Source organism: Theropithecus gelada, chromosome 4, assembly GCF_003255815.1.
Source record: "Theropithecus gelada isolate Dixy chromosome 4, Tgel_1.0, whole genome shotgun sequence".
NCBI lineage: Eukaryota > Metazoa > Chordata > Mammalia > Primates > Cercopithecidae > Theropithecus > Theropithecus gelada.
Window position 1 is genome coordinate 62,680,847 of NC_037671.1, and position 25,106 is coordinate 62,705,952.

A 25,106-nucleotide genomic window follows, 5' to 3' on the forward strand; every position below is an offset into this window, starting at 1 on the left:
TTACATTGCTTTGTATAAATTTTATTTTTCCTTTGATTAATAACTTGACTTTTTCCTATTTGTACCTATCCCTAATTCATTTCCAACATTTTAAAGTTCAGTTTACACATTGATTTTTAAAATTGTGTTTACACATTCATTTTAAAATTTAAGCATTAGGGATAGGTAAAAAGTGAATAAGCAAAGTGAATAAGCACATTCCGTGAATAAGCACTGAATGAACTAATGGAGTTAAAACATGAGTCAAAATATATACAGATAAATTAGATGTAGGAAAAACAATCAGAACCTTCAGTGACATTTTATAATCCTACCAAAAAGATATGTTAGCATTTAGACTATTTCAGGTAATAGTAAACAGTTGATTCCCCGTGAGCAATGTACCAAAGAAATAACTATCAAAATAACTGCATTTATGTATAGTGTGTACTAAAATCTCTAGTGTTAACTTACGTAACTTCATTTTGTTCATCTCCATCATAAACATTGTATCCTTCTAATTTAATTAGTTCAATTTTTTTTGGATCCTGAAAAAATACAACATCTTTAATTTTGCCAACAAAATTGGTTTTAAAAATCTCTTGAGTAACGATATTTACCTTTCGACCATATTCAAAACCCCCTAGATAACAAATGCCTTCATAGTTTAGAGCAACAAAGTTTTTATGTGGATCAATATCCTCGGAAAGAATTAGACTGTTATTTATGTAGGCCTTGATAAGAGTCTGATTTTGAATTACAATTACATGGTGCCATTTATTACAACAGAATGTGCCATTGTTATAGCTCATAGGCACAGAGATTCTTTCTCCTAAGTTAACTGCTATTTTCAAGGTCTGATTATGGAGACCAATTGCTAGAAAATCATTTTCTTCATTTTGAGCTATTCCCATCCATATAATTAGACCTTCTGTTTTAGTGGTACTGAAATTTAAAGATATAGTAGTGAACTGGAGGTTTCTCATTCTGTAATTTGGATCAATGTATTTAATGTAAGAATTGCCCATGAATTTTGCAGTTGAAAATGAAGTTTTGTTTTCACAATACCTTCCCACCCAACCCAAAGTACACAGGCAACTGTAAGAAAATGATTGATCAGGTATACATAAAGACTGGTGGAGGCAAAGATTATTCAAACAGTACGCAGACTGGTTACATATATTTCCAGCCCAATCTGGCAAACATCTGCAAGAAAAAGTTGTGCCATTTACTGTACATTCACCTCCGTTTCTGCATGTATTGTACCCACAGGCTGTCCCATCACAGTCACCTACATTTGAACCACCTTTTGCTCCGAATTCAGTTAGTTGTAATTCTTGATTATTTATGATAACTTGTCGGATACAGCCGTGAAAACCTACAGGTTCATTTTCTATTGCCATGGGATTTACAAGATTTAAAGAAGATACTCCTCCAATATAGAAGTCTGTATTTGTGTCCAGAGAACTCATTTTAGTGGAGGCTTTTTCTGTTACATTTATTCCATCTAGATCCAGGTAACCTTCTGCACCAACTCTTCCTGCTTTTATTATGTGCCAAGTACTTCCGTTTATAGTTACTTTTTGGAGAGTTTCTAGAATGATAGTTCTGTCACCAAGGTTGTAGCGAAGTTGAACGGAACCATTTACTAAAGAGATACATAAAAAATCACCTGCAAGAAAGCAAACAGTAAGTTTGATTAGCAACAGTAAAAGTTTCCATTGAAAACTTTTGCTCTTTCTTGCCAAGTTGGGTGAGTTTTGGTTATGGGGAAAAAAGTAACAGATTTTGAGCACAATTGTGTTAGTTTTACTTCCACTCACAGAACAAAATGCATATATCCTGTATTCTTTCATTTTGTTCAGCAATTGACTACATAATTTTTCTGTAGTTGTGGACAGTTTTCATTGAATGAATGTATTGTGGTAGTAAATTAAAGTGAGGTTTTTCTTCAAATGAAAGCCTGATCCTTATGATACCGTTTAATGGCGTTCACTATTTTCAGGTTAGGTACCTATAAATTCTCTGCACATTCCTGGCTCCTTTCCTCTTTCTCCAACCTTACCTGGAATGTTCTCTTTCCCCATCCTTACATTCTCTTTACTCCAACAACATTGACCTTGTCAAGGATTTCATTTGCCTGTTTTCTAGGAACACTCCTCCGCCCCATTCCACCTCAACTAGATAACCCCTACCCATCCTTCAGGTTTCAGATCAAGTGTTAACTTCCTCAGAGAAATTTTCTTTGATTTCCCAGAGTTGGTCAGGCATTTTTTTTTTTTTTTCTGTCAGTGCTTTAATATCACTAGGTTTCCTTCCATTACAATATATATCATTTCATAATTATGTAGTTGTGTGAAGAAATTGGAACAAATACCATCCAGCATCTGAAGTTGCAATGAGGCATTCAGAAGAAAATTAAAGGCAATTCTACAAGCTTGGAAAAAGAATGTTCTTCAATGTTAAGATTGCTTCAAGAGGATAGCAAAATGACTTATTAATAATGAACCATGCAGAAGGCTCCATGAAACATTTTCTTCTCCCTCTGAAATTTCCCAACCTTTCTCTTTTCTCATACAGGGATATTCGGCATTATGCTACACTACTTCTTCCTCCAGAGTGCCATATTTCCATGCCTCCCTCCTGCAAATGGTGTTCTTTCCTTCTCTTCTCCATTGTGGTCTATACCAAGCCATTCTAGAGTGGTTGGAATACTTGGCAGCTCTATAGTTCTTCACCTATCAAACTATGGTTCTCTTGCTTTATTTTCCTCATAGGGAATTTTTAGTGAGTATACTATGTCATTACATATATGATTATTTGATTAACAGCTGCTTTATCCACTAGGTTGTAAGCTTTATGAGAACAGGGTCTGTGTTAGGTTTGGTCCAACAGTTTATTCACAGCACCCAAAACGGTATCTGGCACATAAATAGATGCTAAATAATTATTGAATGAAGAAATATGTTTGTAGGGTTGTGGGTTGAGATGACTCAGGACATTTCTCAAATAATGGTTTTAGCTTGAAAGCAAAAACTTTTTTCCTATAATGACATGAAAATTGTTTTAAAAAATTCATAACAAAGGAAGAAACTCAGTTTATTTGCATACTTTCTAACATGTACAGCATTTTTAACTATAAGGAAAGAGAAGCAGCATTATAAACTTTCAGATTAGGAAAGAAAAATATACAATGGGTTATACCACAAAAAACTAGAATAAGTAAACATAATTGATATTAAGTTCAAAAAATTTATAGCAACCTAAATATACTTTATGGCCTGCAAGTGAACACAAACCAGTTATCTTTCAAAAGATTATGGAGGAAGCTTTTCTTGCTCTTTGTGTTGTAGACTGTTCCTGTAGTAAACAATTTCATAGTGAAGAGGTACATTAGAATAAAAAATATCTAAGAAATGATTAGGAAAGCTGAAGCTGTGATCTATACTATCACTGGTCATGTTGCCAACCAGAAGAAAGAGCAAGGATAGCTTCTGTGAAGAAAGGGTTATTTTAACTCAGCTAGTATGTTCTTACGAAAAACTGACAAAAAGTTTTCTTTCTGTGGCTATGGAAGCTAAAAGCTGTATTAGCTTAAAAAATCTTAGACTTTTAAATTTCATTGCATTAGGATATGATTCTCTAGTTACGGGTCATAAGTACAGATTGGCATTATTTTTATTTTGAGACGGAGTCCTGCTCTGTCCCACAAGTTGGGGTGCAATGGTGCGATCTCGGTTCACTGCAACCTCCACCTCCCAGGCTCCCTCAGTCTCCCGAGTAGCTGGGACTACAGGCGCTGGCCATCACGCTGTCTAATTTTTGTATTTTGGGTAGAGACGAGGTTTTACCATGTTGGCCAGGCTGGTCTTGACCTCCTGACTTCAGGTGATCTGCCCACCTCAGCCTCCCAAAGTGGTGGGATTACAGGCATAAGCCACTGCACCTGGCCTCGGATTGGCATTAGAGTAAGAACATGTAATGAACAGTTCTTACAAGAAACGGCTCAAATAGGATAAAGATCATAAATGAATTCACTTTGGCTATTTAATGCCCACTCAACCATGACTGAGTCTCCTCCCACCTTTGTTCTGCTATTGTTTCTACCTCATTATCTGCTATCCCACCGTGCTTTATTATAGATCAGAGAAATCTTATAGGACCTAATATTTGTGAAGAGACTACAGAATCAGCGTTATCAGGGGAATTGTATATACATTCTTTTCTCTAGAAAAGGAAAGCAATGGTAATTTAAACATTTAAAATATAGCTTAATTGAATATGTTTTAACTTCACATTGCAATGACTAGGCCTTTTTATACACATTGGGAGGATTATAACTGTCAGACGAATTCAGGCTTTGATTAATTTGTGCTTAACAAAATATTAATTTTTATATGTCAAAAATCTTTTAAAGGTGTTAAATTTTTAGCAGAAATAGACGAAAAGGGACCAGAGTCTTATTTCTTTAAAATATCTTTCAAAAAGCAGAGATCTAAAATCATCTAGTATAATGTTCAAGTTATTTTTTTTTTAATTTTACACTACTTGAGAGTACTCAAATTACTAACCTCTAAAGAGATACAGAAACCATGTTAATTTAGAATTTGGTTTTCAATATGTGAAAACCACATTGGCTTCTTATATTTAAATTTTTGGATTTTAACTTTGTTTAAGTGTTTGGTTAGTTTTTACTAATAGGTCCTCTTAGCAGAGGATCAACTATGAAGATTTGGTTAATGTTTACATCAGGCACAGCTCTTAGAGCAGGTACAAAGTACAGAACTGTCAGCTGTATTTTCTGCAACCTTAAATGAGAGGCTTCAAATAAACTTGTTACATCACTTGATTACTAAAAGATAAGTTTATGCCTTTCATCTGATGATTGTTTTTGGTTAATCTAGGTTTAAGCATGCAGAACTTATATTTTTAATATTTTAAAATTTTCATGATTTTCTTATATAAGTGTCAAATGCAGCATGAATTGTGTGAAACTAATGAATCTCTGTAAGTAGTGTCTGATGGCATAAAAAGGAAACTCTTGATTGTCTTGAACTACATGCATTGAATAACAGATGTAAGAAGATGTGCTTTTGCCCTCCTATGTATATTAGTGTGTATGAGCTTTATATTTCATATACATAAACACAAATATGTATCTGTTGTACTGATTATAAAACTATAGTACAGTATTCCCAGCCAGTCACAATCCTGAATATACCTTGATTTTCTGCCCTTTTACATAGGTCCCACTTATGTTAATTTTGAGTTTTATTAGCAATATAACTGAACTTGATTGTCTTTTAATGTCTCTTGATTTATAAATAGAAAATTTCTCTCTGTGTGTGGTTCTCCTATTTGACATTTTCACAGGGAGATTTAATCATGAATTTAAAACCAAATATCAAATCTCAGGAGAACAAATTTCTTCTGAGCTGTATTTTATAGCTCAATTGTACTTTTTCTCTTTGAAATTATTTTCAGGGTATTTCAGAAATGCACTGAGATGGAACCACTTTGGTCGAATTCCCTGATATTCTTATCATTTAGAAGCCAGTCAAGACACTTCTATAAGAACTACTTAGATTATGATAATTAGAGCACCATTTTTGTTAATGATGTGAAACAAAATAAGCAATTGTAATTATTTCTCAGTACCAAAATTGTTTCTCATTTTCTGAGAAGCAAGATCAAAGAAAGTCAGATGTAAGATTTTGAAAATACTTAGCAATGGAGATGTAACTATGTGTGCAAATGTCTGTCAGAATTTTGGAGAAACGTATGAAAATGGAAATCGGGTAAAATAGTAAAACCTAAAAAATTATTTTTTAAAACACTAATTGGATACTTTATTTTATATTTTATGGTAAATAAGTACCTTTTAAAATTCCAGTATGTTTTCATAAGCATTTTAGAACACAAATCCTGGGTTTACTATTTGGATGACAGAACAACTTAAAGAGAATTTTTGGAGCTATAAATGTGGTTGAATCTACATGAAATATATCAGCCATGCCTTCCTTTTAAAAAATCTTTTATATGCATATTTTGTCTCCTTTGACACAGTACTATCATGCATGGCTTTAATGTCTTTTTTGAGGTGTTGTTTTAAAGTTGAGCATACACTATATTTAGATTTTGCAAACTTTAATTCCAACAAATCTGTTGCTATTTTATTAGAATATTTAGGACTTCTAAATTCATACGCATACACTTGCAGTGACAATAGAACATAAAAGCATCAAATGTTTACATATTTAAAGACTAGGTGACACAAACACTATCATACATTATTTAATAGACTATTAGGAATTCATTAGGGTGTTTTTCTTTTTTCATTCTGCAAACAAACAGCCTGCCAGTCTTACCTGATTGGGCTTTTAAGTGTTGTGCAGCATAAAATAGGATACCATCTGCAGCGAGAGGCTGAAACTGCAATTGAATATGTGTCTTTTTTCGAACATGAAAGGAAGCAAAAGACATCCAGGATAACTCACTGCTTCTGAAAGATGGATCACTTATGGATAAAGCTGGGGGGGAGGAGAGAAAGAGAACTCTGTGAGTTATCTGCTGGATTAAAAAAACATTGCGCATAAATACAATAAACTGCTTATGTAATTTTGTAATTTAAGGATTTATTGCCCAAGAGTTGCTTGTAGATGAGTACGTCGAACCTTGGTAAATTTGTGAGTCTGTTCTAATTCCACTAACTTTAGGCTTTTGTAACGAAGCCACTTACTGAAAAGTCTTCTCTTGCTTCTGGTAACTATGCCTTTTTTGACTGATACTATGTGACACAAATCTTCTGCTCTAGATTGTATTATATAGAGGGATCAGATGCATAGCTGAAATTCTTGGAAATGTCTTACATCTATAATGCTTTCAGAAAGATAGTTCAAATGTTGGAAGATAGAGAACAACACTATATAAGTTATTCTTCAGCCTCTATATTTCTGATTTGAATATAGAGTATAATCAAGTCAAGTATATTTTAAGGCATAATATATTGATATTATTTTTTTGCTTCTGTGTATAACTGACCCAATGGGAATTATGAGAGGGAGACGGAAAGTTCTGCACATTTGGCCAGTTTTTATCCCTATGGAATCTATATGCCTTCTTCTTTTCTTAAAATGTTACTGTGCTTCTTAGAGTGCGCCCTGGTTCAGGACATTGCTTAGCCATTAATCCAGTTATTTAGTTTTCTCCCTGCTCTTTGGACCAGGCATATGCTAACGGCTCTTTTTACTTTAGATTGAATAATTGGTAGGTGTTTATCCAAGAAGTGTTGGCTTTTGCTGTTTTTTTTTTGTTTGTTTTTTTGTTTTTTTTTTTTTTTAAACTGTACTCATTCATTTTGACTTATTGCAATTCAGAAGGGTAGAGGTTAGAATCACCTGATGGTGTTGCCAAGAATGCAAAGTGCTATACCTCATTCCTAGAGGGCCTGATTTATTAAAGCCAGGATGGGGGCCTGGCGCAATGGTTCACTCCTGTAATCCCAGCACTTTGGGAGGCTGAGGCTAGAGGATCGCTTGAGCTCAGGAGTTTGAGACCAGCCTGAGCAACATGGCGAAACCCCATCACTCCAAAAAAAAAAGTTAGCTGGGCATGGTGGCGAATGCCTGTGGTCCCAGCTGCTGGGGAGGCTGAAGTGGAAGGATCAATTGAACTTGGGAGGTGGGTGGAGGTTGCAGTGAGCTGAGATGGCACCACTGTACTCCAGCTTGGGCGACAGAGTTAGACCCTGTCTTTAAAAAAAAAAAAAAGCTGGGATGGGATTCAGAGGGCACCCCCATTTTTAATAAACCCTCCTGGTGTTTCTGACAGAGAGATTCCTGGGACCACATTTTCATAAAACCTGGTTAAAAATTTTAAGAACACAAGGGTGATTTAAAATGTGAGTGTCCTTTTGAAACTGTTTTGTAAATATTTTTAAATTAATACATGTTTATTATAAGACAAACAATATAAAAGTGTGTAACATTTTTTAAGTGAAATTTCATTGTTCTTTCTCCTCTCCTAACCCCAGGAATTACTGTTGTTTATTGTACATGTAGCCAGACTTAAAAAAAATACACATACAATTAACATATGCGTATATCTAATACTTGATTTATTTTAAATAAAACCACATTTTATGTAAACTATGCATAAGTAATTGCTTTTTTTCCATCTATCTTTGTGAAACTGATATTAGCGTATTTTGCCTATCACTTCTTTTAAATACATGGAAGGTATTTGTAAAAATACACTTTATTTTTTTAGAGCCACTTTAGGTTCACAGCAAAACTGAGTGGCAAGTATTAGGGTTCCCATATACCCCTTGCCTCAACACATGCGCAGCCTTCTCCACCGTCAGTATCGCCCACTAGAGTACAGTTGTTCAATGGATGAATCTGTACTGACACATCATTATCACATAAGTTCATAATTTACATAGGATTTACTCTTGATGTACATTCTATGGTTTTTGACAAATGCATTGTGAAATTTATTTACCATTACAGTATCATACATAAAATCATACATCATTTTATTGCCTTAAAAATCCTCTTTGCTTGCCTTTTTTGACACTCCCTCCACCCTGGCAATCATTGATCTTTTTTTACTGACTTCATAGTTTTGCCTTTTCCAGAATATCATATAGTTGGAATCATATAGTATGAATACAAATTTTAAGCTCCTTTGGACAAATACCAAGGAACACAATTGTTTGAGCATATGGTAAGAGTATTTTTAGTTTTGTAAGAAACTGCCCAATTGTCTTCCAAAATTGTTGTACAATTTTGCATTACCAGTAATGAGAGTTCCTGTTGTTCCATATCCTTGCCGGGTTTGGGTGATAAGTGTTTGGGTTTTAGCTATTCTAAAAAGTATCTAGTGTTATCCAATTATTATAAGTTGTAATTTCCTAGTGACATACGATGTTGAGCATCTTCATAAGCTTATTTGCCATCTGGGTATCTTCTTTGGTGAGGTTTATGTTTAGATATTTTGCCCATTTAAAAAATTGAGTTAATTTTTGTGTGGAATTTTACAAATTCTTCATTTACTTTGGATAACAGTTCTCTATCAGATATATATTTTGCAAATATTTTCTGCCACTCTGTGGCTTGTATTCCCACTCAATTTCAAGTGTCTTTGGCAGATTAGTTTTTTAATTTTAATGAAATCTAATTTATCATTTTTTTTCTTTCATGGATTCTGCCTTTGGTTGGCATCTAGAAACTCATCATCAAACTCAAAGTCATCTAGATTTTCTCTTATATTTTCTTCTAGGAGTTTTATAGTTTTTTTATTTTACGTTTAGTTCTTAGATCCATTTTGAGTTAAATTTTGTGAAAGATGTCATGTCTGTGTTTAGATTCTTTTTTTTTCTTTTTGCATGTGAATGTCCATTTCTTCTAGCATCATTTGTCAAAAAGATTATGCTTTCCCCATTTTCTTCTTCCTCTTTTGTCAAAGATCAGTTGATTTTATTTTGTGGCATAATATTTTACAAAATGGATATACGATGATTGCCTGAGCAGTTCCCTCATTGAAGGGTAAGTAGGCTATTTTCAGTTGTATTCCATTACTCCTGGTTTCCCACCCTATCTCTCTAGCTTCATATGCCCCTGTCTTATACATTTTATAATTCCTCAGGGCTTCCCATAGCCTGTCTCTCTTCTTTTCTTTCCATTAGTGACCTCTCATCTAATTCCGTGACTTTAAGAAATACCTGTACATACGATAACTCCTTCAAAATTTACGTCTCTCTAAACCTCTTCTCCTAGCTTCAGTTTTATATAGTCATCTCTCTTATTGATTATTTGTTTTGGCCATCTCAGTTATATCGAACTTAACATGTTTGAAGTTGTACTGCTGAAAGATACTCTTCCCTCAGCCTTCCTCAGATCAGCAAATGGTCCCACCACCCATTCAAAGCCCCATATAGAAACTTGTTAATCAATTTGATTGTGCTCTTTCCAAAATTTCCTTTACTTTTCCCAATATAATGCATTAATAGATTATAGCTGCATGATATATTTCTTATTTGCCCCATCTTTCCATTACCACTGCCACCATCCAAGTTGACGTCAGTATCAACTCTTGATTAGATCATTGCAATATACTCCTCATTGATCTTTTACTTTTTGTCTTTATCTCTTCACATCCATTTTATATATCTGCCAGAGAAACCTTTTGAAAACATCAATTAATTGCCTTCTTTAAGCCCTTCAGGGATTTTACTTAGAATAAAATACAGATTCTTTATCGTAACCTCTGAAGCTTTGCATGATTTGGCCTCCTGTTAAATTCCCAACATTATCCCACCTTCATGCACCATTGTGCATATGATGCACTGCATAACCCCAAGGGGAAGTCATCACATTGTAATTTATGTGGATAGTGTTGCCTAGAGATGTTCAATGAACAACCTACATGAAAATATGATGCTGCTGTCTGCACACTTTCCTCCTGTTCTTTAAACTTCAGATGCACTGGCTTTTACTACTGGATTTGTCATAGTTTGATTATCTTAGATTAACTATACCACAGTTTACTTAACCACTGCCATGTTGCCATGTTTTGAGTTGCTTAAAATTATTTTGTTATCGTCTGGGGCATGGTGGCTCACGCCTGTAATCTCAGCACTTTGGGAGGGCAAGGTGGGTGGATCACGAGGTCAAGAGATCGAGACCAACTTGGCCAACATGATGAAACGCTGTCTCTACTAAAAATACAAAAAATTAGTTGGGCATGGTGGTGCGCACTTGTAGCCCCAGCTACTCGGGAGGCTGAGACAGGAGGATCACTTGAACTCAGGAGGCAGAGGTTGCAGTGAGTTGAGATTGCGCCACTGCACTCCAGCCTGGTGACAGAGCAAGACTCCGTTTCAAAAAAAAAAAAAAATTATTTTGTTATTACTAATACTGATAAAATAAACATACTTGATTATATCTCCTTGTAAACATGAGAGAAAGTTTCTCATGTGCAAACGTGAGAAATGGAATCGCAATGTGATGGTCTGTGTTCATTTTTAGAGTTAATAGATGCCACCAAACTACCCTCTAAAGTGTCCACATTAATTTATACTCCAACCAGCAGAGGATGACAGAATATCCTTATGTATATCCTCAATCACACTCGAGATTATTAAAATTTTAAGTTTTTAGCAATCATAATGATTCCATTTTATTTTAATTTGCATTTTGCTGATTACAAGTGAAGTTGAGTTTCTTATGTGAGTATTGGCCATTTGTGTTTTTCTGTGACTTTTTTGTTTATGTCTGTTGTATGTTTTTAAATTCAATTTGCATTTTCTAATAATAATACATATTCAAAATATTGGTGCAAGATGTCATTTCAAAAAGGTACATTTTTACTTAGCAGACTTCAAGGATAAACTAGAACAGGAAAAATGACTATGCTTAATATGACTTAAATGTTTATTTTATAGGTTAAAATAAAGTCAAGAGAAAAATTGAGGTGGACATACCAATGATTAGTCATTGAGCTATGCCCAATTATTTCTTTTATGTCCATCAACTCCTAAAAATGATCACTTTGTGGTGAAAATATTTCACATGTATTTTGAAACCATAAATTAATATTTCCTGATTGGCTATCCATCTTCTAAATTTAGTGACCATTGGCAACTCCCCCTATTTCACCATAGGCAAAGGTTTGTGCCAACACGTTCACTAGGTTCATAGAAGTTGAATTAAAGTATTTTGGCTGCCTGTCTGGGACATAACAGTAAAACAAACAAAAATTCTTTGTGCTGTCATCCTTGTGGGTGGAAATAGTAAACTAAATAAACATATGTTGGTAAACTAAATATATGATACATGTTTAAATAGTGAATATATGTTGATACATCTTAGAAAAACAGGGAAAGGAGAAAGGCATGTGTGCATGTGGGGGCAGGAAAAGCATATGAGGAAGGTGGTTTTGAATAAACACCTCAAGGAGGTAAAGAATTGAGCCAAGTGGGTCTTTGAGGAGAGAGGGAATACTGAACCCTAGGGTGATAGGGTTCCTACCATGATTAAAGAACAGGAAGGAGGACAGTGTGACTGGATGAATGTTAAGGAAGGGGAGAGTTTTAATAGACAAGGTCAGAGAGGTTATGGGGGCCAGATCACATTATCAAAGACCGGGAAGGTTCTGAGACTTTTACCTACTGGCTATCTAACTTATTAGCCTGCAACTTCTTTCCTTTTTAATTTCAACTTGTATTTTAGGTCCAGGGGTACATATGCAAGTTTGTTACATGAGTAAAGTGCATGATGCTGAGGTTTGGGGTACAATTGATCCCATCACCCAAGTAGTGAGCATAGTACCCAATAGGTAGTTTTTCAGTCCTTGTCGCCCTCCCTCCCTACCCCCTCTAGTAGGCCCCAGTGCCTATTGTTCCCATCTTTATATCTATTTGTACTCAGTGTTTAGCGCCTACTTATGAGAACAGGTGGTATTTAGTTTTCTGCTGCTGTGTTAATTTGCTTAGGATAATGGCCTCCAGCTGTATCCATGTGCTTGCAGCATTTTCAATGATGATAGTAAGAGATGTGAAACTCCGGAGATAAAGGACGGTTTATTACAGCATTAGCAGTAGCCAAGGTATCAGCATTTTTGAGTCAATTCTAGGAACCTCAGTTCTCTCACGGACCATGTTATAAACATGCAGTGGGTTGCTTGGGGAGGAAGTCTGAGGTTAGAGATCCAAATATTTTTATAATGGGTAGTGAGCATCCTTGCTTTTTGCTCCAAATGAAGACAGTATCTCCATCTTATAAGGCAGTAAGCAAACTGGCTTATTACTCCAAAGGAAGACATTATCCCTGTCTTCCAAGAATATTTTCTACACAAACACACTTGATAACCAATAACAAAAACAGCCAGTACCTTTAATCAGCAGATGGAGGCCATTATCCTAAGCGAATTAACACAGAAACAGAAAACCAAATACTGTGTGTTCTCATAAGTGGGAGCTAAACATTGGATACACATGGACATAAAGATGTGAACAATTGACACTGGGGACTACAAAATCGGGGAGAGGCAGATGGGAGTAAGGGTTGAAAAACTATATTGAGTACTATGCTCACTACCTGGGTGACTGGTTCAGTTGTGCCTCAAACCTTAGAATCATGCAGCACACTCTTGTAACAAACCTGCGCGTGTACCTCCTGAATCTAAAATAAAAGTTGAAAAAATAAAAGTGTAGAAACATGAGAGGCCAATAGAAAATTGTCTCTCTACACATGGCTATTATATCCATCGAGACTGTCTTATAAGAATGAGATGGGAAGTCACTGGAAAGCTTTGAGCAGAGGAGTGTCATCATCAGATGGAAGTTAAACAATATCGCTTTGATTGCTGCACTGAGAACAGAGTGATGAATGCAAATGTGGAAACAGGGCACTCCCTATCAAGAGGTTATTACTATAATACTGGTAAGAGGTGATGGTGGCTTGTATCAGAGAAGTAGCAGTAGAGGTAGTGAAAAGTGGTCATATTTCAAATATATTTTGAAAAATTGAAAGATCATATGTGGGTAAGAAAGAAGAAGGAGAAGAATCAAGGGTAACTATGGGGGTTTTGTCCTGAGAAACTGGACGGATAATGTCATTAACTGAAATACGGAAGACTGTGGGAGAAGTCAGATATTTTGGAGATGATGGGGAGCTCAGGTAGGACACGTTTGAGATGTTTTTAAAATGTTCAACGTGGTGGTTTAGTAGGCTGATGTATGATCTGGAATTTAGTAACTAATAGATCAAGCAACAGAGATTGGTAAGGAATTTAGGAGATTTAAACAACACAATCAGCAAGTTTGATGATATGGACATATAGGACATAGCATTTGACCTTCCCAATATACATTCTTGTCAAAAACACATAAAATATGTACAAATATTTCCTAAATACTGAGCCATAAAACAAGTCTCAGAAATACAAAAGAATTGATATTATGTATACATTTACAGACTTGCTCACAGCTATGATTCAGAGGAAAAACATGCTCACTCTGCCTGTGCATCAGTAGCAGGTAGCACACCTTACATTGCTCAGTTTAAACTGTACCTTTGAGCCTTGTTTTGGTTTGGTTTCTCAGTCTGCACCACGTTTGCTGTGTCTGAGTTTACTTTTGAGTTGCTTTAAAAAATCATTTTGTGCAATAGAAATAATGGTGGTTTGAGTGTTGAAGGTGCTTATAAGAGGTAATAACGGAAATATAATTTTTAATAACTCACTTTGAAACAATTTTGAACTTATAGAAAAGTTGTCATAACAAAAAGAACTCCTTTATCTCTTTCACCGAGACTCTCCAATTGTTCCTATTTTATTGCATTTTCTCATCTTTTTCTTTGTTTTTCTTTTTCTCAGTTCCCATCTCTGTCTTCCTATGTCTCTGTCTCTGTCACACATACACACACACACACACACACACACACACACACACATCCTATTTATTATTAGACCTTTTTCCCAACCTACAAATACAAGCTAAAGATGCAGTGTCCTACAACTTCTAACCATTCCAGTCAATGTTTCCTGTAAACAAGGATATTTTCCTATATAATTAGCACTCAAACCTCCAAATCAGGAAGTCAACATTGATATATCACTACAATCCAACAATCCAATCCATAGGCATGATTCACGTTTCAACTGTTCCAACAAGGACTCTTTTTCCTTTCTTGTCCAGGATGCCCTTCAGGAATGTGTTACGTTTAGTTGTCATGTCTCTTCATATTTCTTCAATCTGGAACAGTTCCTCTTACTGTTTTTCCATATTCTTGACAGTTTTTAAAAGGCTTTACATCCTGTAGAATGACCCTCAACTTAGCTCTATCTGGTGTGTCTGCATGATCGATTCAAACCATGTAATCTTTGTAGAAATCATGTGCACATCAAGAGCTACATAATGTAGACCCATATCACTAAGGTTAATATTAAACTTGATCATCAAACAGATGATCAAATATACAAATAGAAGCAATATTTGGATTTGCCAGGTTTCTTCACTTTAAATTCTCCATTTTCCCTTGTAATTCATTTCTATGTCAGGCAAAAGTATTCAAAAATTACATCAATATCCTGATCCTCAACTAATCTCCACCCACTAGCAGCATTAACTTTCATCAATGACTCCAGGAATTAAGTACCTTTTTGAGATGGTTGCTACATACCGATTATCTACTTACAACATTCATTTTATGTTTGTTAGCTGGAATTCTGCTAATAAATAAATGTATAGAAGATCTTTCCTTTTTCTCATCCTCCTTCATTTCCTCTTTCATTTTTCCCTGCCTCTCTCCTTCCTTCCCTCCTTTCTATCAGTATGGTATCATTATTTTTATTCAATGGATTGTAATCTGTTATTATCATAATTGTTTTGTTTATAAAATTCTCCCTGATTTGGCCAGCTAGAGCCCCTTCAAGCTGATTCCTGTGTCCTTCTGTCTCAGGTTATTTTTCTAGAAGCAGACTCTGGGATGGAACTTAGTGTATGGGAGGTTTATTGGAGAGTGTGCTTGGAAGCAACATGTGTGTGAGGGAGAAGAAAGCAAGAGGGAGAAGTTGGCAGCTGATTTCACAGGGAGCTCTGGAGCTCCTTGGAGCTCTTTAGAGTCATTTCAAATTGAAGCAAAGGGCCAGGGCTTTGGGGCACCCCTGTCTTCCTGTCATCTTCTCTTTAAACAGTTATTGGATTCAAGCTGTCACTAGTGAGGTGGTGTAACCTGGGACAAGGCAGCTCTCTTCAGTCCTGGTGAGGGATTTACCTTTGAACTCTCTGTTGGCAAGATTTCCAATAGTTGAGGAAGTGAGTACCTCCATTTAGAAAGGGATGGGTGCAGATCTGCATTATGTACCATAACATCCACTTCAAGGAAAATTCAACATTGACCTTGGTACTATTTTACTTTATGAATTAGAAAGTAAACTTATTTCCCCCACCCCCGGCCCCCGAGATGGAGTCTTGCTCTGTTGTCCAGGCTGGAGTGCAGTAGTGCGATCTTGGCTCACTGTAACCTCTACACCTTGAGTTCAAGCAATTCTCCTGCTTCAGCCTCCTGAGTAGCTAGGATTACAGGTGCATGCCACCACACCCAGCTATTTATTTTTATTTTTATATTTTTAGTAGAGACGGGGTTTTGCCATGTTAGCCAGGCTGGTCTTGAACTCCTGACCTCTTAATCCACCTGCCTCAGCCTCCCAAAGTGCTGGGATTATAGGTGTGAGCCATCATGCCTGGCAGAAACTATTGATTTTCGTATTTATAACACTTAAGATTACATGAAAATTTTCAGCACTTTTGGAACCACAAAAATTCCAGAAAGATAATGTGTGTAACCAAGTGTAGTCCTAATTAGATTAAAATGCTATATTCCAGATGTTAATTAAGACCCTGATGTGGCTTAGCTGTGTCCCTACCCAAATCTCATCTTGAATTCCACATGTTATGGGAGGAACCGAGTGGGAGGTGATTGAGTCCTGGGGGCAGGTCTTTCCTGTGCTGTTCTGATAGTGAATAAGTCTCACGAGGTCTGATGGTTTTACAATGGGAGTTTCCCTGCACAAGCTCTCTTTGCCTTCCACCATCCATGTAAGATGTAACTTGCTCCTTGCCTTCTGCCATGAGTGTGAGGCCTCTCCAGCCACGTGGAATTGTAAGTCCATTAAACCTCTTTTTCCTTCCAGTTTCAGGTATGTATCAGCAGCATGAAAATGGACTAATACAGATCCTGACTTTTGTTTTCAAAACACTTTGCTTGAAGAGCTGAATATAAGTTGGCACCTCCCATTTCTCTCACCTGCTTTGAAATTCTTATAATAAAGCTATGTGTTCAAGAATTTCAATGTCCCATGTTCCTAGATAAGGGATGGATCTATTTTAAAGATGAGATAGGTGAAGAACTATTTACAAAAGATTGTATGTTTTGAAACAATGCATAGATAGTTGATACTTTTATTGTGAGTTATGTGCATTAGGGTTTTACAGCTTGAATACTGAAAATTCTGATGCCTTTTGGGTGTGAATGGGTCTGCCTCTAGAAACAGAGGCCACAAATAGGACTTCACGGAAGCCACAAATAGGATTCAAAGGACTCTGATTAAGTAAGTAGCATCTATCATCATTAAATTAGCTTCTCAACATATCCTCTGTTGTTCATTTTGAGGTAGAATTTGGGAAAGGTCCAGGGTTTTCAGTGACTCATACCAAGTTTTTCTGGCAGTGAATCATCTTTGGGAGACTTTAGAAATCCATATAGGTTAACTAAGAAGAAAACGCCACTACTGCTCTTCTTGGATAACTGATGTACTGAGTTCTGGCCAATAGCTTCAGGGATGGTCAGTGTAAGGGGCTGTTTCAGAAGGGTTAGTAATTAGTTTTCTGAGAGGAATAATAACGAATAACTCAAGTTACTTCTAAATTACACAAACTTCACTCATGATCACCACTTTTATGGTCTTTATTATAAATAGAATCCCTCAGAGAAATTAATAATATTTATATTTACTCCTGTTTAACAACTGCAGCATTAACTGGCCAATACCATCTAGTAAAAAAGAAAATAGAATAGGCTGTTTAGTGAAGCGGAAACACTTGGATTGCAATGAAATACCATCTGATTTATGAAATCCATAGATTTCTAAAACAATATTTTGAGTAAAGATATTATGTCTTCTCAAAACACTTAAGGATAAATGATACGGAATATCAAAGGAAGATGTTTTTAATATGAGCGAAAGATTGCTTCAGGGAGAGCACAGACTGGCATAATATCAAAGATCAAGAAAAGGATTCAAGGATTTGTCATAATTTATTGAAAAGGCTGAACTTGATAGGAGTCACCCAGGAAGTAGCTTGATTTTCCCCTGTGATTCCCCTTTGGATATGTCTGTGAGATCTTCCATTCTTATCCTTGATGATACTTGGGTGAATTTGTTAGATCTTTTGTCATTTTCAGGTTTCAGTGAAATGTTCCCATTTGCAGGTACTAAGAGACCCCATTCAATCTGAATCAAACTGCCAACATTTCACCTAATTATAAGCTTCAATCCTTTCTCCACAGCTCTTCTGACAAATTTGGAAAGCTGTACTAGGGTAGTCCGGGTAGTTGTATGTTTTTGTTTTGCTGTTTGTACTGGTCCTTACCCTCCTTCTTCACTTTCCATTCTGCTGGTTTTGGCTTTTCCAAGATCACAGTGAGGATAAGTGCTAAGAAGACAAGAGAAGGGTCTTTTTTGTCTACTGCTATTTGTAGCTCTTTATCAGCTGTCTAATATCTTCTGTCATGGCAGACACTCTTGGATCTTTGAAATCTCTTTAACTCTTCACTTGTACATCTGTCCTGCAGTTCTTGACAAGCCTGATGCTTCTTGCCAGACCCTTTATGAATCCAAATCAACTTTTGCTCTTGTGGGAGGCCTCCAACACATTTCCTCTTGAGACAACTTACCTTTCTGGTCAAGGTTCTTTTAAGGTGACTCATGCCTGCTTATCTTGGCCATGGTTCTTGCCCTGTCTTCTGTGGAATGGCACCTCTGCTCCCCAGCTGCTATGCCTCTGGCCTTGCTATTAGGGAAAGCTACAGCCGGCCTCTTGGCTTTAAGCTACTTTGGATGTGGGTCAGGAACTGGTCTTAAGTCTTCTGCCACTCCAGGGACATAGGTCTGACTCTGAGATCTTGTTCTCTCATGCTCCACTCCTGTTTCATAGCCAAACTCAGCTCAGCAGAAATTGACAACCCCAGGAAGGAAATCTTAGGCTTTCCTTGTGGCAAGAGCCTTTACTTTCTTTGAGTACATTTTGATTCCTTTGCCACTCATTTTTTGGGTACATCCTAACCCCTCTTCCTATGCCAATAATGCTCTTCAAGAAAACCCAAAAAACAACCCTTTTTTCAGAACCAATTCTCTTAGATCCTACCCCTACCCCATGATATAGACTGGGAGCAAATGATGGACCAATAGTACTATCTCTTGGCATACTCTATATGGATCATCTCTCAGCTCTTTTCACTCCGCATAATGCCCTTGAGATCCTGATTCAATACATGCTTGATTCAATAGTTTGTGTCTTTTTATTTCTGAGCAGTATTCCATGGGATAATTCTATAAGATTTGTTTAACCATTCATCCATTGAAGGACATTTGTGTAGTTTTAGGATTTGGCTATTATAATAACTCTGCTGAGACCATTTGTGCATGTGATTTTATGTGGACATAAGTTTTCTTTCTTTCTTTTTTTTTTTTTTTTTGGTATAAATGTCCAGCAGTGTGATTGCAGGGTTGTATGGTTAATGTATGTTTTGTTTTATAAGAAACTGCCATACTTTTTTCTATAGTGGCTATACCATCTTACATTCTCACCAACAATGTGTGAGGGATCTAGTTTCTCTATATCCCTGCCAGCATTGGCATTGTCATTATTTTTTAATTTTAGTTGTTCCAGTGGATGCATAGTGATATCTCATCATTCATAAACTGTTTTTAGACTTGTGGGTATACATTATACTTATTATTAGCTTTGAGGCCTCAGCCTGAACTTTTAGACAAAAAAAATTTAATATCTCATTGCACAGTGATTCAGACAACCTCTGACTTAGGCTAAGATTTTCCAGGAAGGAATTAGAATTCTAATTAGAATTCAAATAATAGTTTGGCAGGTGTATCAACTTGCACCTAAGTTATATCTTCTGATGTGTTTTATATTTGTTGGGCATGTCTGGTAGAATGGTGATGTCTGCTAGAAATCTATTTACATTTAAGACTTAGAAGTTTCCTAGGAGATTACTTATATCAAAGAAAGAGTTTTGCAGACAGGTTTGCCTAGTAAACAAGCATCCAAGTTGTCAGATAGAAGGGCAGGGCAATTTTTGTGAGCTACATGATATTTGCCAGTTAGATTGGTTTGCTAATTTTATGCACAGTTTTTCTCCCAAGTTATCCCTAGATTCAGCATAGGAAAGTAGAGGAGACCACAATTAAAGATACTAGAAAAGTTATTCTTACTAAGATTGTGGGAGACATTGAGTTTAAAGAAGAACTGTTTGAGTATTCTTCAAACCAATCACAATATAAAAAGGAAGAGAAATCTCCACACATCTGCCAAAACCAGACAAACACACAAACAAACAGTTGAACTCTGGCACTTCGATGTCTCTAGCAGTAATGGGTAAGGTCCCTGACAGGAGGGTTGTCTGGAGCCACCAGGTTGCAATTTGAGGCAGCAGTAGTGAGGGAAATGGTATGTGCAGATTTGTAGATGTTACGAGGCAGCATCTTTTGTGACATATTTTCTCATTTTAGATTTTGAAAATAGTAAAGTATTCCCCCAAAATACACACCAAATAATGAACTATAAAAATACTTGGATTATAAATATACTTTAGTGGCTTCTCTTTTCTTTTCATGATAATGTATTTTTTCTCGTGCATACTCCATATCTTGCTTATGTTCAAGCATACTTTAATTTTTAATTCATCAGTTAAGCTGTCTTTGAGTTACCATGATACAGGGCATAAATCATTATTTTTTACACCAAGTGCATTTTAAAAAGGAAAAGGATACTGTTTTATCTTCTTTCTTGCTGCTTTAATGAGGATGGAGGGATAAGTGACAGGCTGGTACATTAAATGTACTACTATGGAAGGACCTTTTTCTTTATCAGTGTCCCTTCCCCACCTTTAAAATCACCAATCAGGGTCTAGCAGTATCTGCTCCTCAAAACTTGGGGCCACATGATGGTGTTCCCACTTGCAATGTCTTCTCATAGCACTTTTAACTTTCTTCTGTAGTTTTTAATGTAATAGCTTTATGTAATACCTATCAGAAGGGCTTCTTCTTTTTTTTTTTTTTTTGTGAGACAGAGTTCTGCTTTATCACCCAGTCACCCAGGCTGGAGTTCAGTGGCGTGATCTTGGCTCACAGCAACCTCTGCCTCCGTGGTTCAAGCGATTCTCCTGCCTCAGCCTCCCAAGTAGCTGGGATTACAGGTGCCCATCACCACACCTGGCTAATTTTTGTATTTTTAGTAGAGACAGGGTTTCCCCATGGTGGCTAAGCTGGTCTTGAACTCCTGATCTCAGGTGATTCGCTCACCTTGGCCTCCCAAAATGCTGGGATTACAGGCATGAGCCACTGTGCCTGGCCAGATGGGCTTCTTTTAAAATAAATCCAATAGTTGACTTTTGTTTCTAGCAGTGTAGTAGATTAGATAACATGATTTACCCTCTTACCCATCATGAAAACTACCAAAAATGTTGGCTAAATTATTCGAAAACATCTTTTCCAACAAATTGATGACCTGGCAAGAAAAAAGAATATTCAGATGCCAAAAAAGGTGAAAAAAAATAGAAGCTAAATAGATAAGTAGAATGATAAAGCCAGGTTTTTCCTCGAGCATATTTGTCAAATCTGCTAAATCCAAAGTTTAATCTTCAACTGTTCAAGGACATGTGGACAACAGAGAAGCCTAGAAATTGCTTAATGTGTAAAACGAGGCTCTCCACCAAAAAACTGGAACCCTAAAGATACACTCAGTGAAAGGGTGAATTAGAAATAAATCACCATTATTGCCACAGACACACAGGAAGAATTCTATGTTAATATGAAGGCAGAGATTGGAGTGATGCACCTATAGGCAAGGGAAAGTCTGGAGTTACCAAAAGCGGAAAGAAGCAAAAAAGAAACTGCCTCTAGAGGCTTCTAAGGAACATGGCCCTGCCAGCACCTTGAATTCAGACTTCTGGCCTCCAGAAACTGTGAGGCAATAATTTTTTTGTTTTAAGCTACATGTTTGTTATGTCCACCCCTAGGGAACTAACAAGATCTAACCAGAGTTCCAGAGAAGAGAAAAGTAAGAAAAAGAGAAAGGATAAACGAGAAAGATAAAATTGAAGAAATAAAGCTTCAGAATTGAGAATTTCCCAGAATAGCTGAAACAAACACAGTAATCCAATAAATTCAATAAATTCCAACAGGACTTTAAAAAAATGTCTATGTATAGACATATCTTAATGATTGTGGAATACCAAAAAGTAAGGATATTAAAAATAGCCAGAAGCCGGGTATGGCAGCTCACATCTGTAATCCCAGCACTTTGGGAGGCTGAGGCTGATGGATCACCTGAGGTCAGGAGCTCAAGACCTGCCTGGCCAACATGGTGAAACCCTGTCTCTACTAAAAATACAAAAAATAGCCAGGCATGGTGGTGGGCACATGTCATCCCAGCTACTTGGGAGGCTGAGGCAGGAGAATCACTTGAACGTGGGAGGTGAAGGTTGCAGTGAGCCAAGATCACACCATTGCACTCTAGCCTGGGCAACAAGAGCAAAACTCTCTGTCTCAAAAAGAAAAAAAAAGCCAGAGAAAGGACACAATAATTAGACAGACAGTTGCAACAACTGAAATCAAGGGGACAATGAGATCTTCATGTGCTGTGAGAAAATAACTGTCAACACACTTTCACGGTCAAAAAACTCTTTCAAGTAAAAGAGCAAAATGCATATTCACATAAAGAGTAATAGATAATATGTCGCTAACAAACATTAAGGAAATTTTAAAGAATGTACTTCATACAGAAAGAAAGTGATTTAGATGGATGGTCTTATATTTTTGAAGAAACAAAGACCAAGATAGTTTAAAAATGTATATTATGGACTAAATATTTCTGTCTCCCCAAATATATATGTTGAAGCCCTAATCCCCAGTGTGACAATATTTGGATATAAGACTTTTACTGAAATAATTAAGATTAAATGAGGTTGTGATGTTGGAGTTGTAATCCAATAGAATTAGTATCCTTATAAGAAGAAACACCACAGAGCATGCTCTCTCTCTGTGTGTACCATGGGAGGACACAGCTAGAGGCAGCTGTCTACAAGACAGGAACAGAGCCCTTGCTGGAACCTAACCATTCTGGCACACCGCTCTTAGACTTTCAGCCTCCAGACTGTGAGAAATACATTTTTGTTGTTTGAGCCACCCAGTCTGTGGTATTTTGTTATGGCAGCCCGAGTGACAAATACAATGTAGTTGAATCTAAACAAATAATAGTGATTTGTAGGGCTGAGAAAGAAAATAAGATAGAAAGGAAACACACAACACAGTTGAGACAGGGCCTATTAGAATTAAAGGGATCATTGTATTGCTTTGGGGAGGATATAACAATTCTAAATTGTATGTATCTTACACCAAACTTTAAAAATGAACACATTTGCAAGAAGAGATAAACTAATCATTATAGTAGGATATATATATATCTACCTTCTATATATATAGTAGGATATATATATAAAATATATATATATTTTTATTATACTTTAAGTTCTGGGGTACATGTGTGGAACATGCAGGTTTGTTATACAGGTATACATGTGCCATGATGGTTTGCTGCACCCATCAACCTGTCACCCACATTAGGCATTTCTCCTTATACTATCCGTCCTCTAGCCTCCCACCACCTGACAGGCCCTGTTGTGTGATGTTCCCCACCCTGTGTCCCTTTATTCTTATTGTTCAGCTCCCACTCATGAGTGAGAACATGTGGCGTTTGGTTTTCTGTTCCTCTGTTAGTTTGCTGAGAATGATGGTTTACAGCTTCATCCATATCCCCGCAAAGGACATGAACTCATCCTTTTTTTATGGCTGCACAGTATTCCATGGTGTATATGTGCCACTTTTTTTTATCCAGTCTATCATTGATGGGCATTTGGGTTGGTTCCAAGTCTTTGTTGTGAACAGTGCTGCAATAAACATATGTGTGCGTGTTTCTTTATAGTAGAATGATTTATAATCCTTCGGGAATATACCCAGTAATGGGATTGTCAAATGGTATTTCCAGTTCTAGATCCTTAAGGAATGGCCACACTGTCTTCCACAATTGTTGAACTAATTTTACACTCCCACCAGCAGTTTAAAAGCGTTCCTATTTCTTCACATCCTCTCCAGCATCTGTTGTTTCCTGGCTTTTTAATGATCGCCATTCTAACTGGCTTGAGATGGTATCTCATTGTGGTTTTGATTTGCATTTCTCTAATGACCAGTGATGATGAGCTTTTTTTCATATGTTTGTTGGCTGCATAAAATGTCTTCTTTTGAGAAGTATCTGTTCATCTCCTTTGCTCACTTTTTGATGCGTTTGTTTTTCTTTTTCCTTGTAAATTTGTCCAGGTTCCTTATAGATTCTAGATATTAGCCCTTTGTCAGATGGATAGTTTTCTCCCATTCTGTAGGTTGTCTGTTCACTCTGATGATACTTTCTTTTGCCATGCAGAAGCTCTTTAGTTTAATTAGATCCCATTTGTCTATTTTGGCTTTTGTTGCCATTGCTTTTGGTGTTTTAGTCATAAAGTCTTTGTCCATGCCTATGTCCTGAATGGTATTGCTTAGGTTTTCCTCTAGGGTTTTTTATGGTTTCAGGTTTTGTATTTAAGTCTTTAATCCATCTTGAGTTAATTTTTGTATAAGGTGTAAGGGATGAGTCTAATTTCAGTTTTCTGCATATGGCTGTCCAGTTTTCTCAACACCACTTGTTAAATAGGGAATCCTTTCCACATTTCTTGTATTTGTCAGGTTTGTCAAAGATCAGATGGTTGTAGATGTGTGGCATTATTTCCGAGGCCTCTGTTCTGTTCCGTTGGTCTATATATCTGTTTTGGTACCAGTACCATGCTGTTTTTGTTACTGTAACCTTGTAGTCTAGTTTGAAGTCAGGTAGCGTGATGTCTCCAGTTTTGTTCTTTTTGCTTAGGATTGTCTTGGCTATACGAGCTCTTTTTTGGTTCCATATGAAATTTAAAGTAGATTTTTCCAATTCTGTGGAAGAAGTCAATGGTAGCTTGATGGGGATAGCATTGAATCCATCAGTTACTTTGGGCAGTATGGCCATTTTCATGATATTGATTCTTCCTATCCATGAACATGGAATGTTTTTCCATTTGTTTGTGTCCTCTCTTATTTCCTTGAGCAGTGGTTTGTAGTTCTCCTTGAAGAGGTCCTTCATATCCCTTGTAAATTGTATTCCTAGGTATTTTATTTTCTTTGCAGCAATTGTGAATAGGAGTTCACTCATGATTTGGCTGTTTGTCTGTTATTTGTGTGCAGGAATGCTTGTGAGTTTT

General features: G+C 36.5%; 1 protein-coding gene across 1 annotated transcript in view; it reads right to left on the reverse strand.

Annotated features, from left to right (window-relative positions):
* The window catches only part of EYS (eyes shut homolog (Drosophila)), a 2,114,515-nt gene continuing 2,089,409 nt past the window's right edge, over positions 1-25,106 (reverse strand). The window contains exons 41-43 of the mRNA XM_025382342.1: positions 18,137-18,199; positions 6,348-6,509; positions 1-1,651 (exon numbers count right to left, since the gene is read on the reverse strand). Coding sequence (XP_025238127.1) covers positions 450-1,651; positions 6,348-6,509; positions 18,137-18,199 — 1,427 coding nt within the window. The 3' untranslated portion in view covers positions 1-449. The remainder of the gene's footprint in view (positions 1,652-6,347; positions 6,510-18,136; positions 18,200-25,106) is intronic.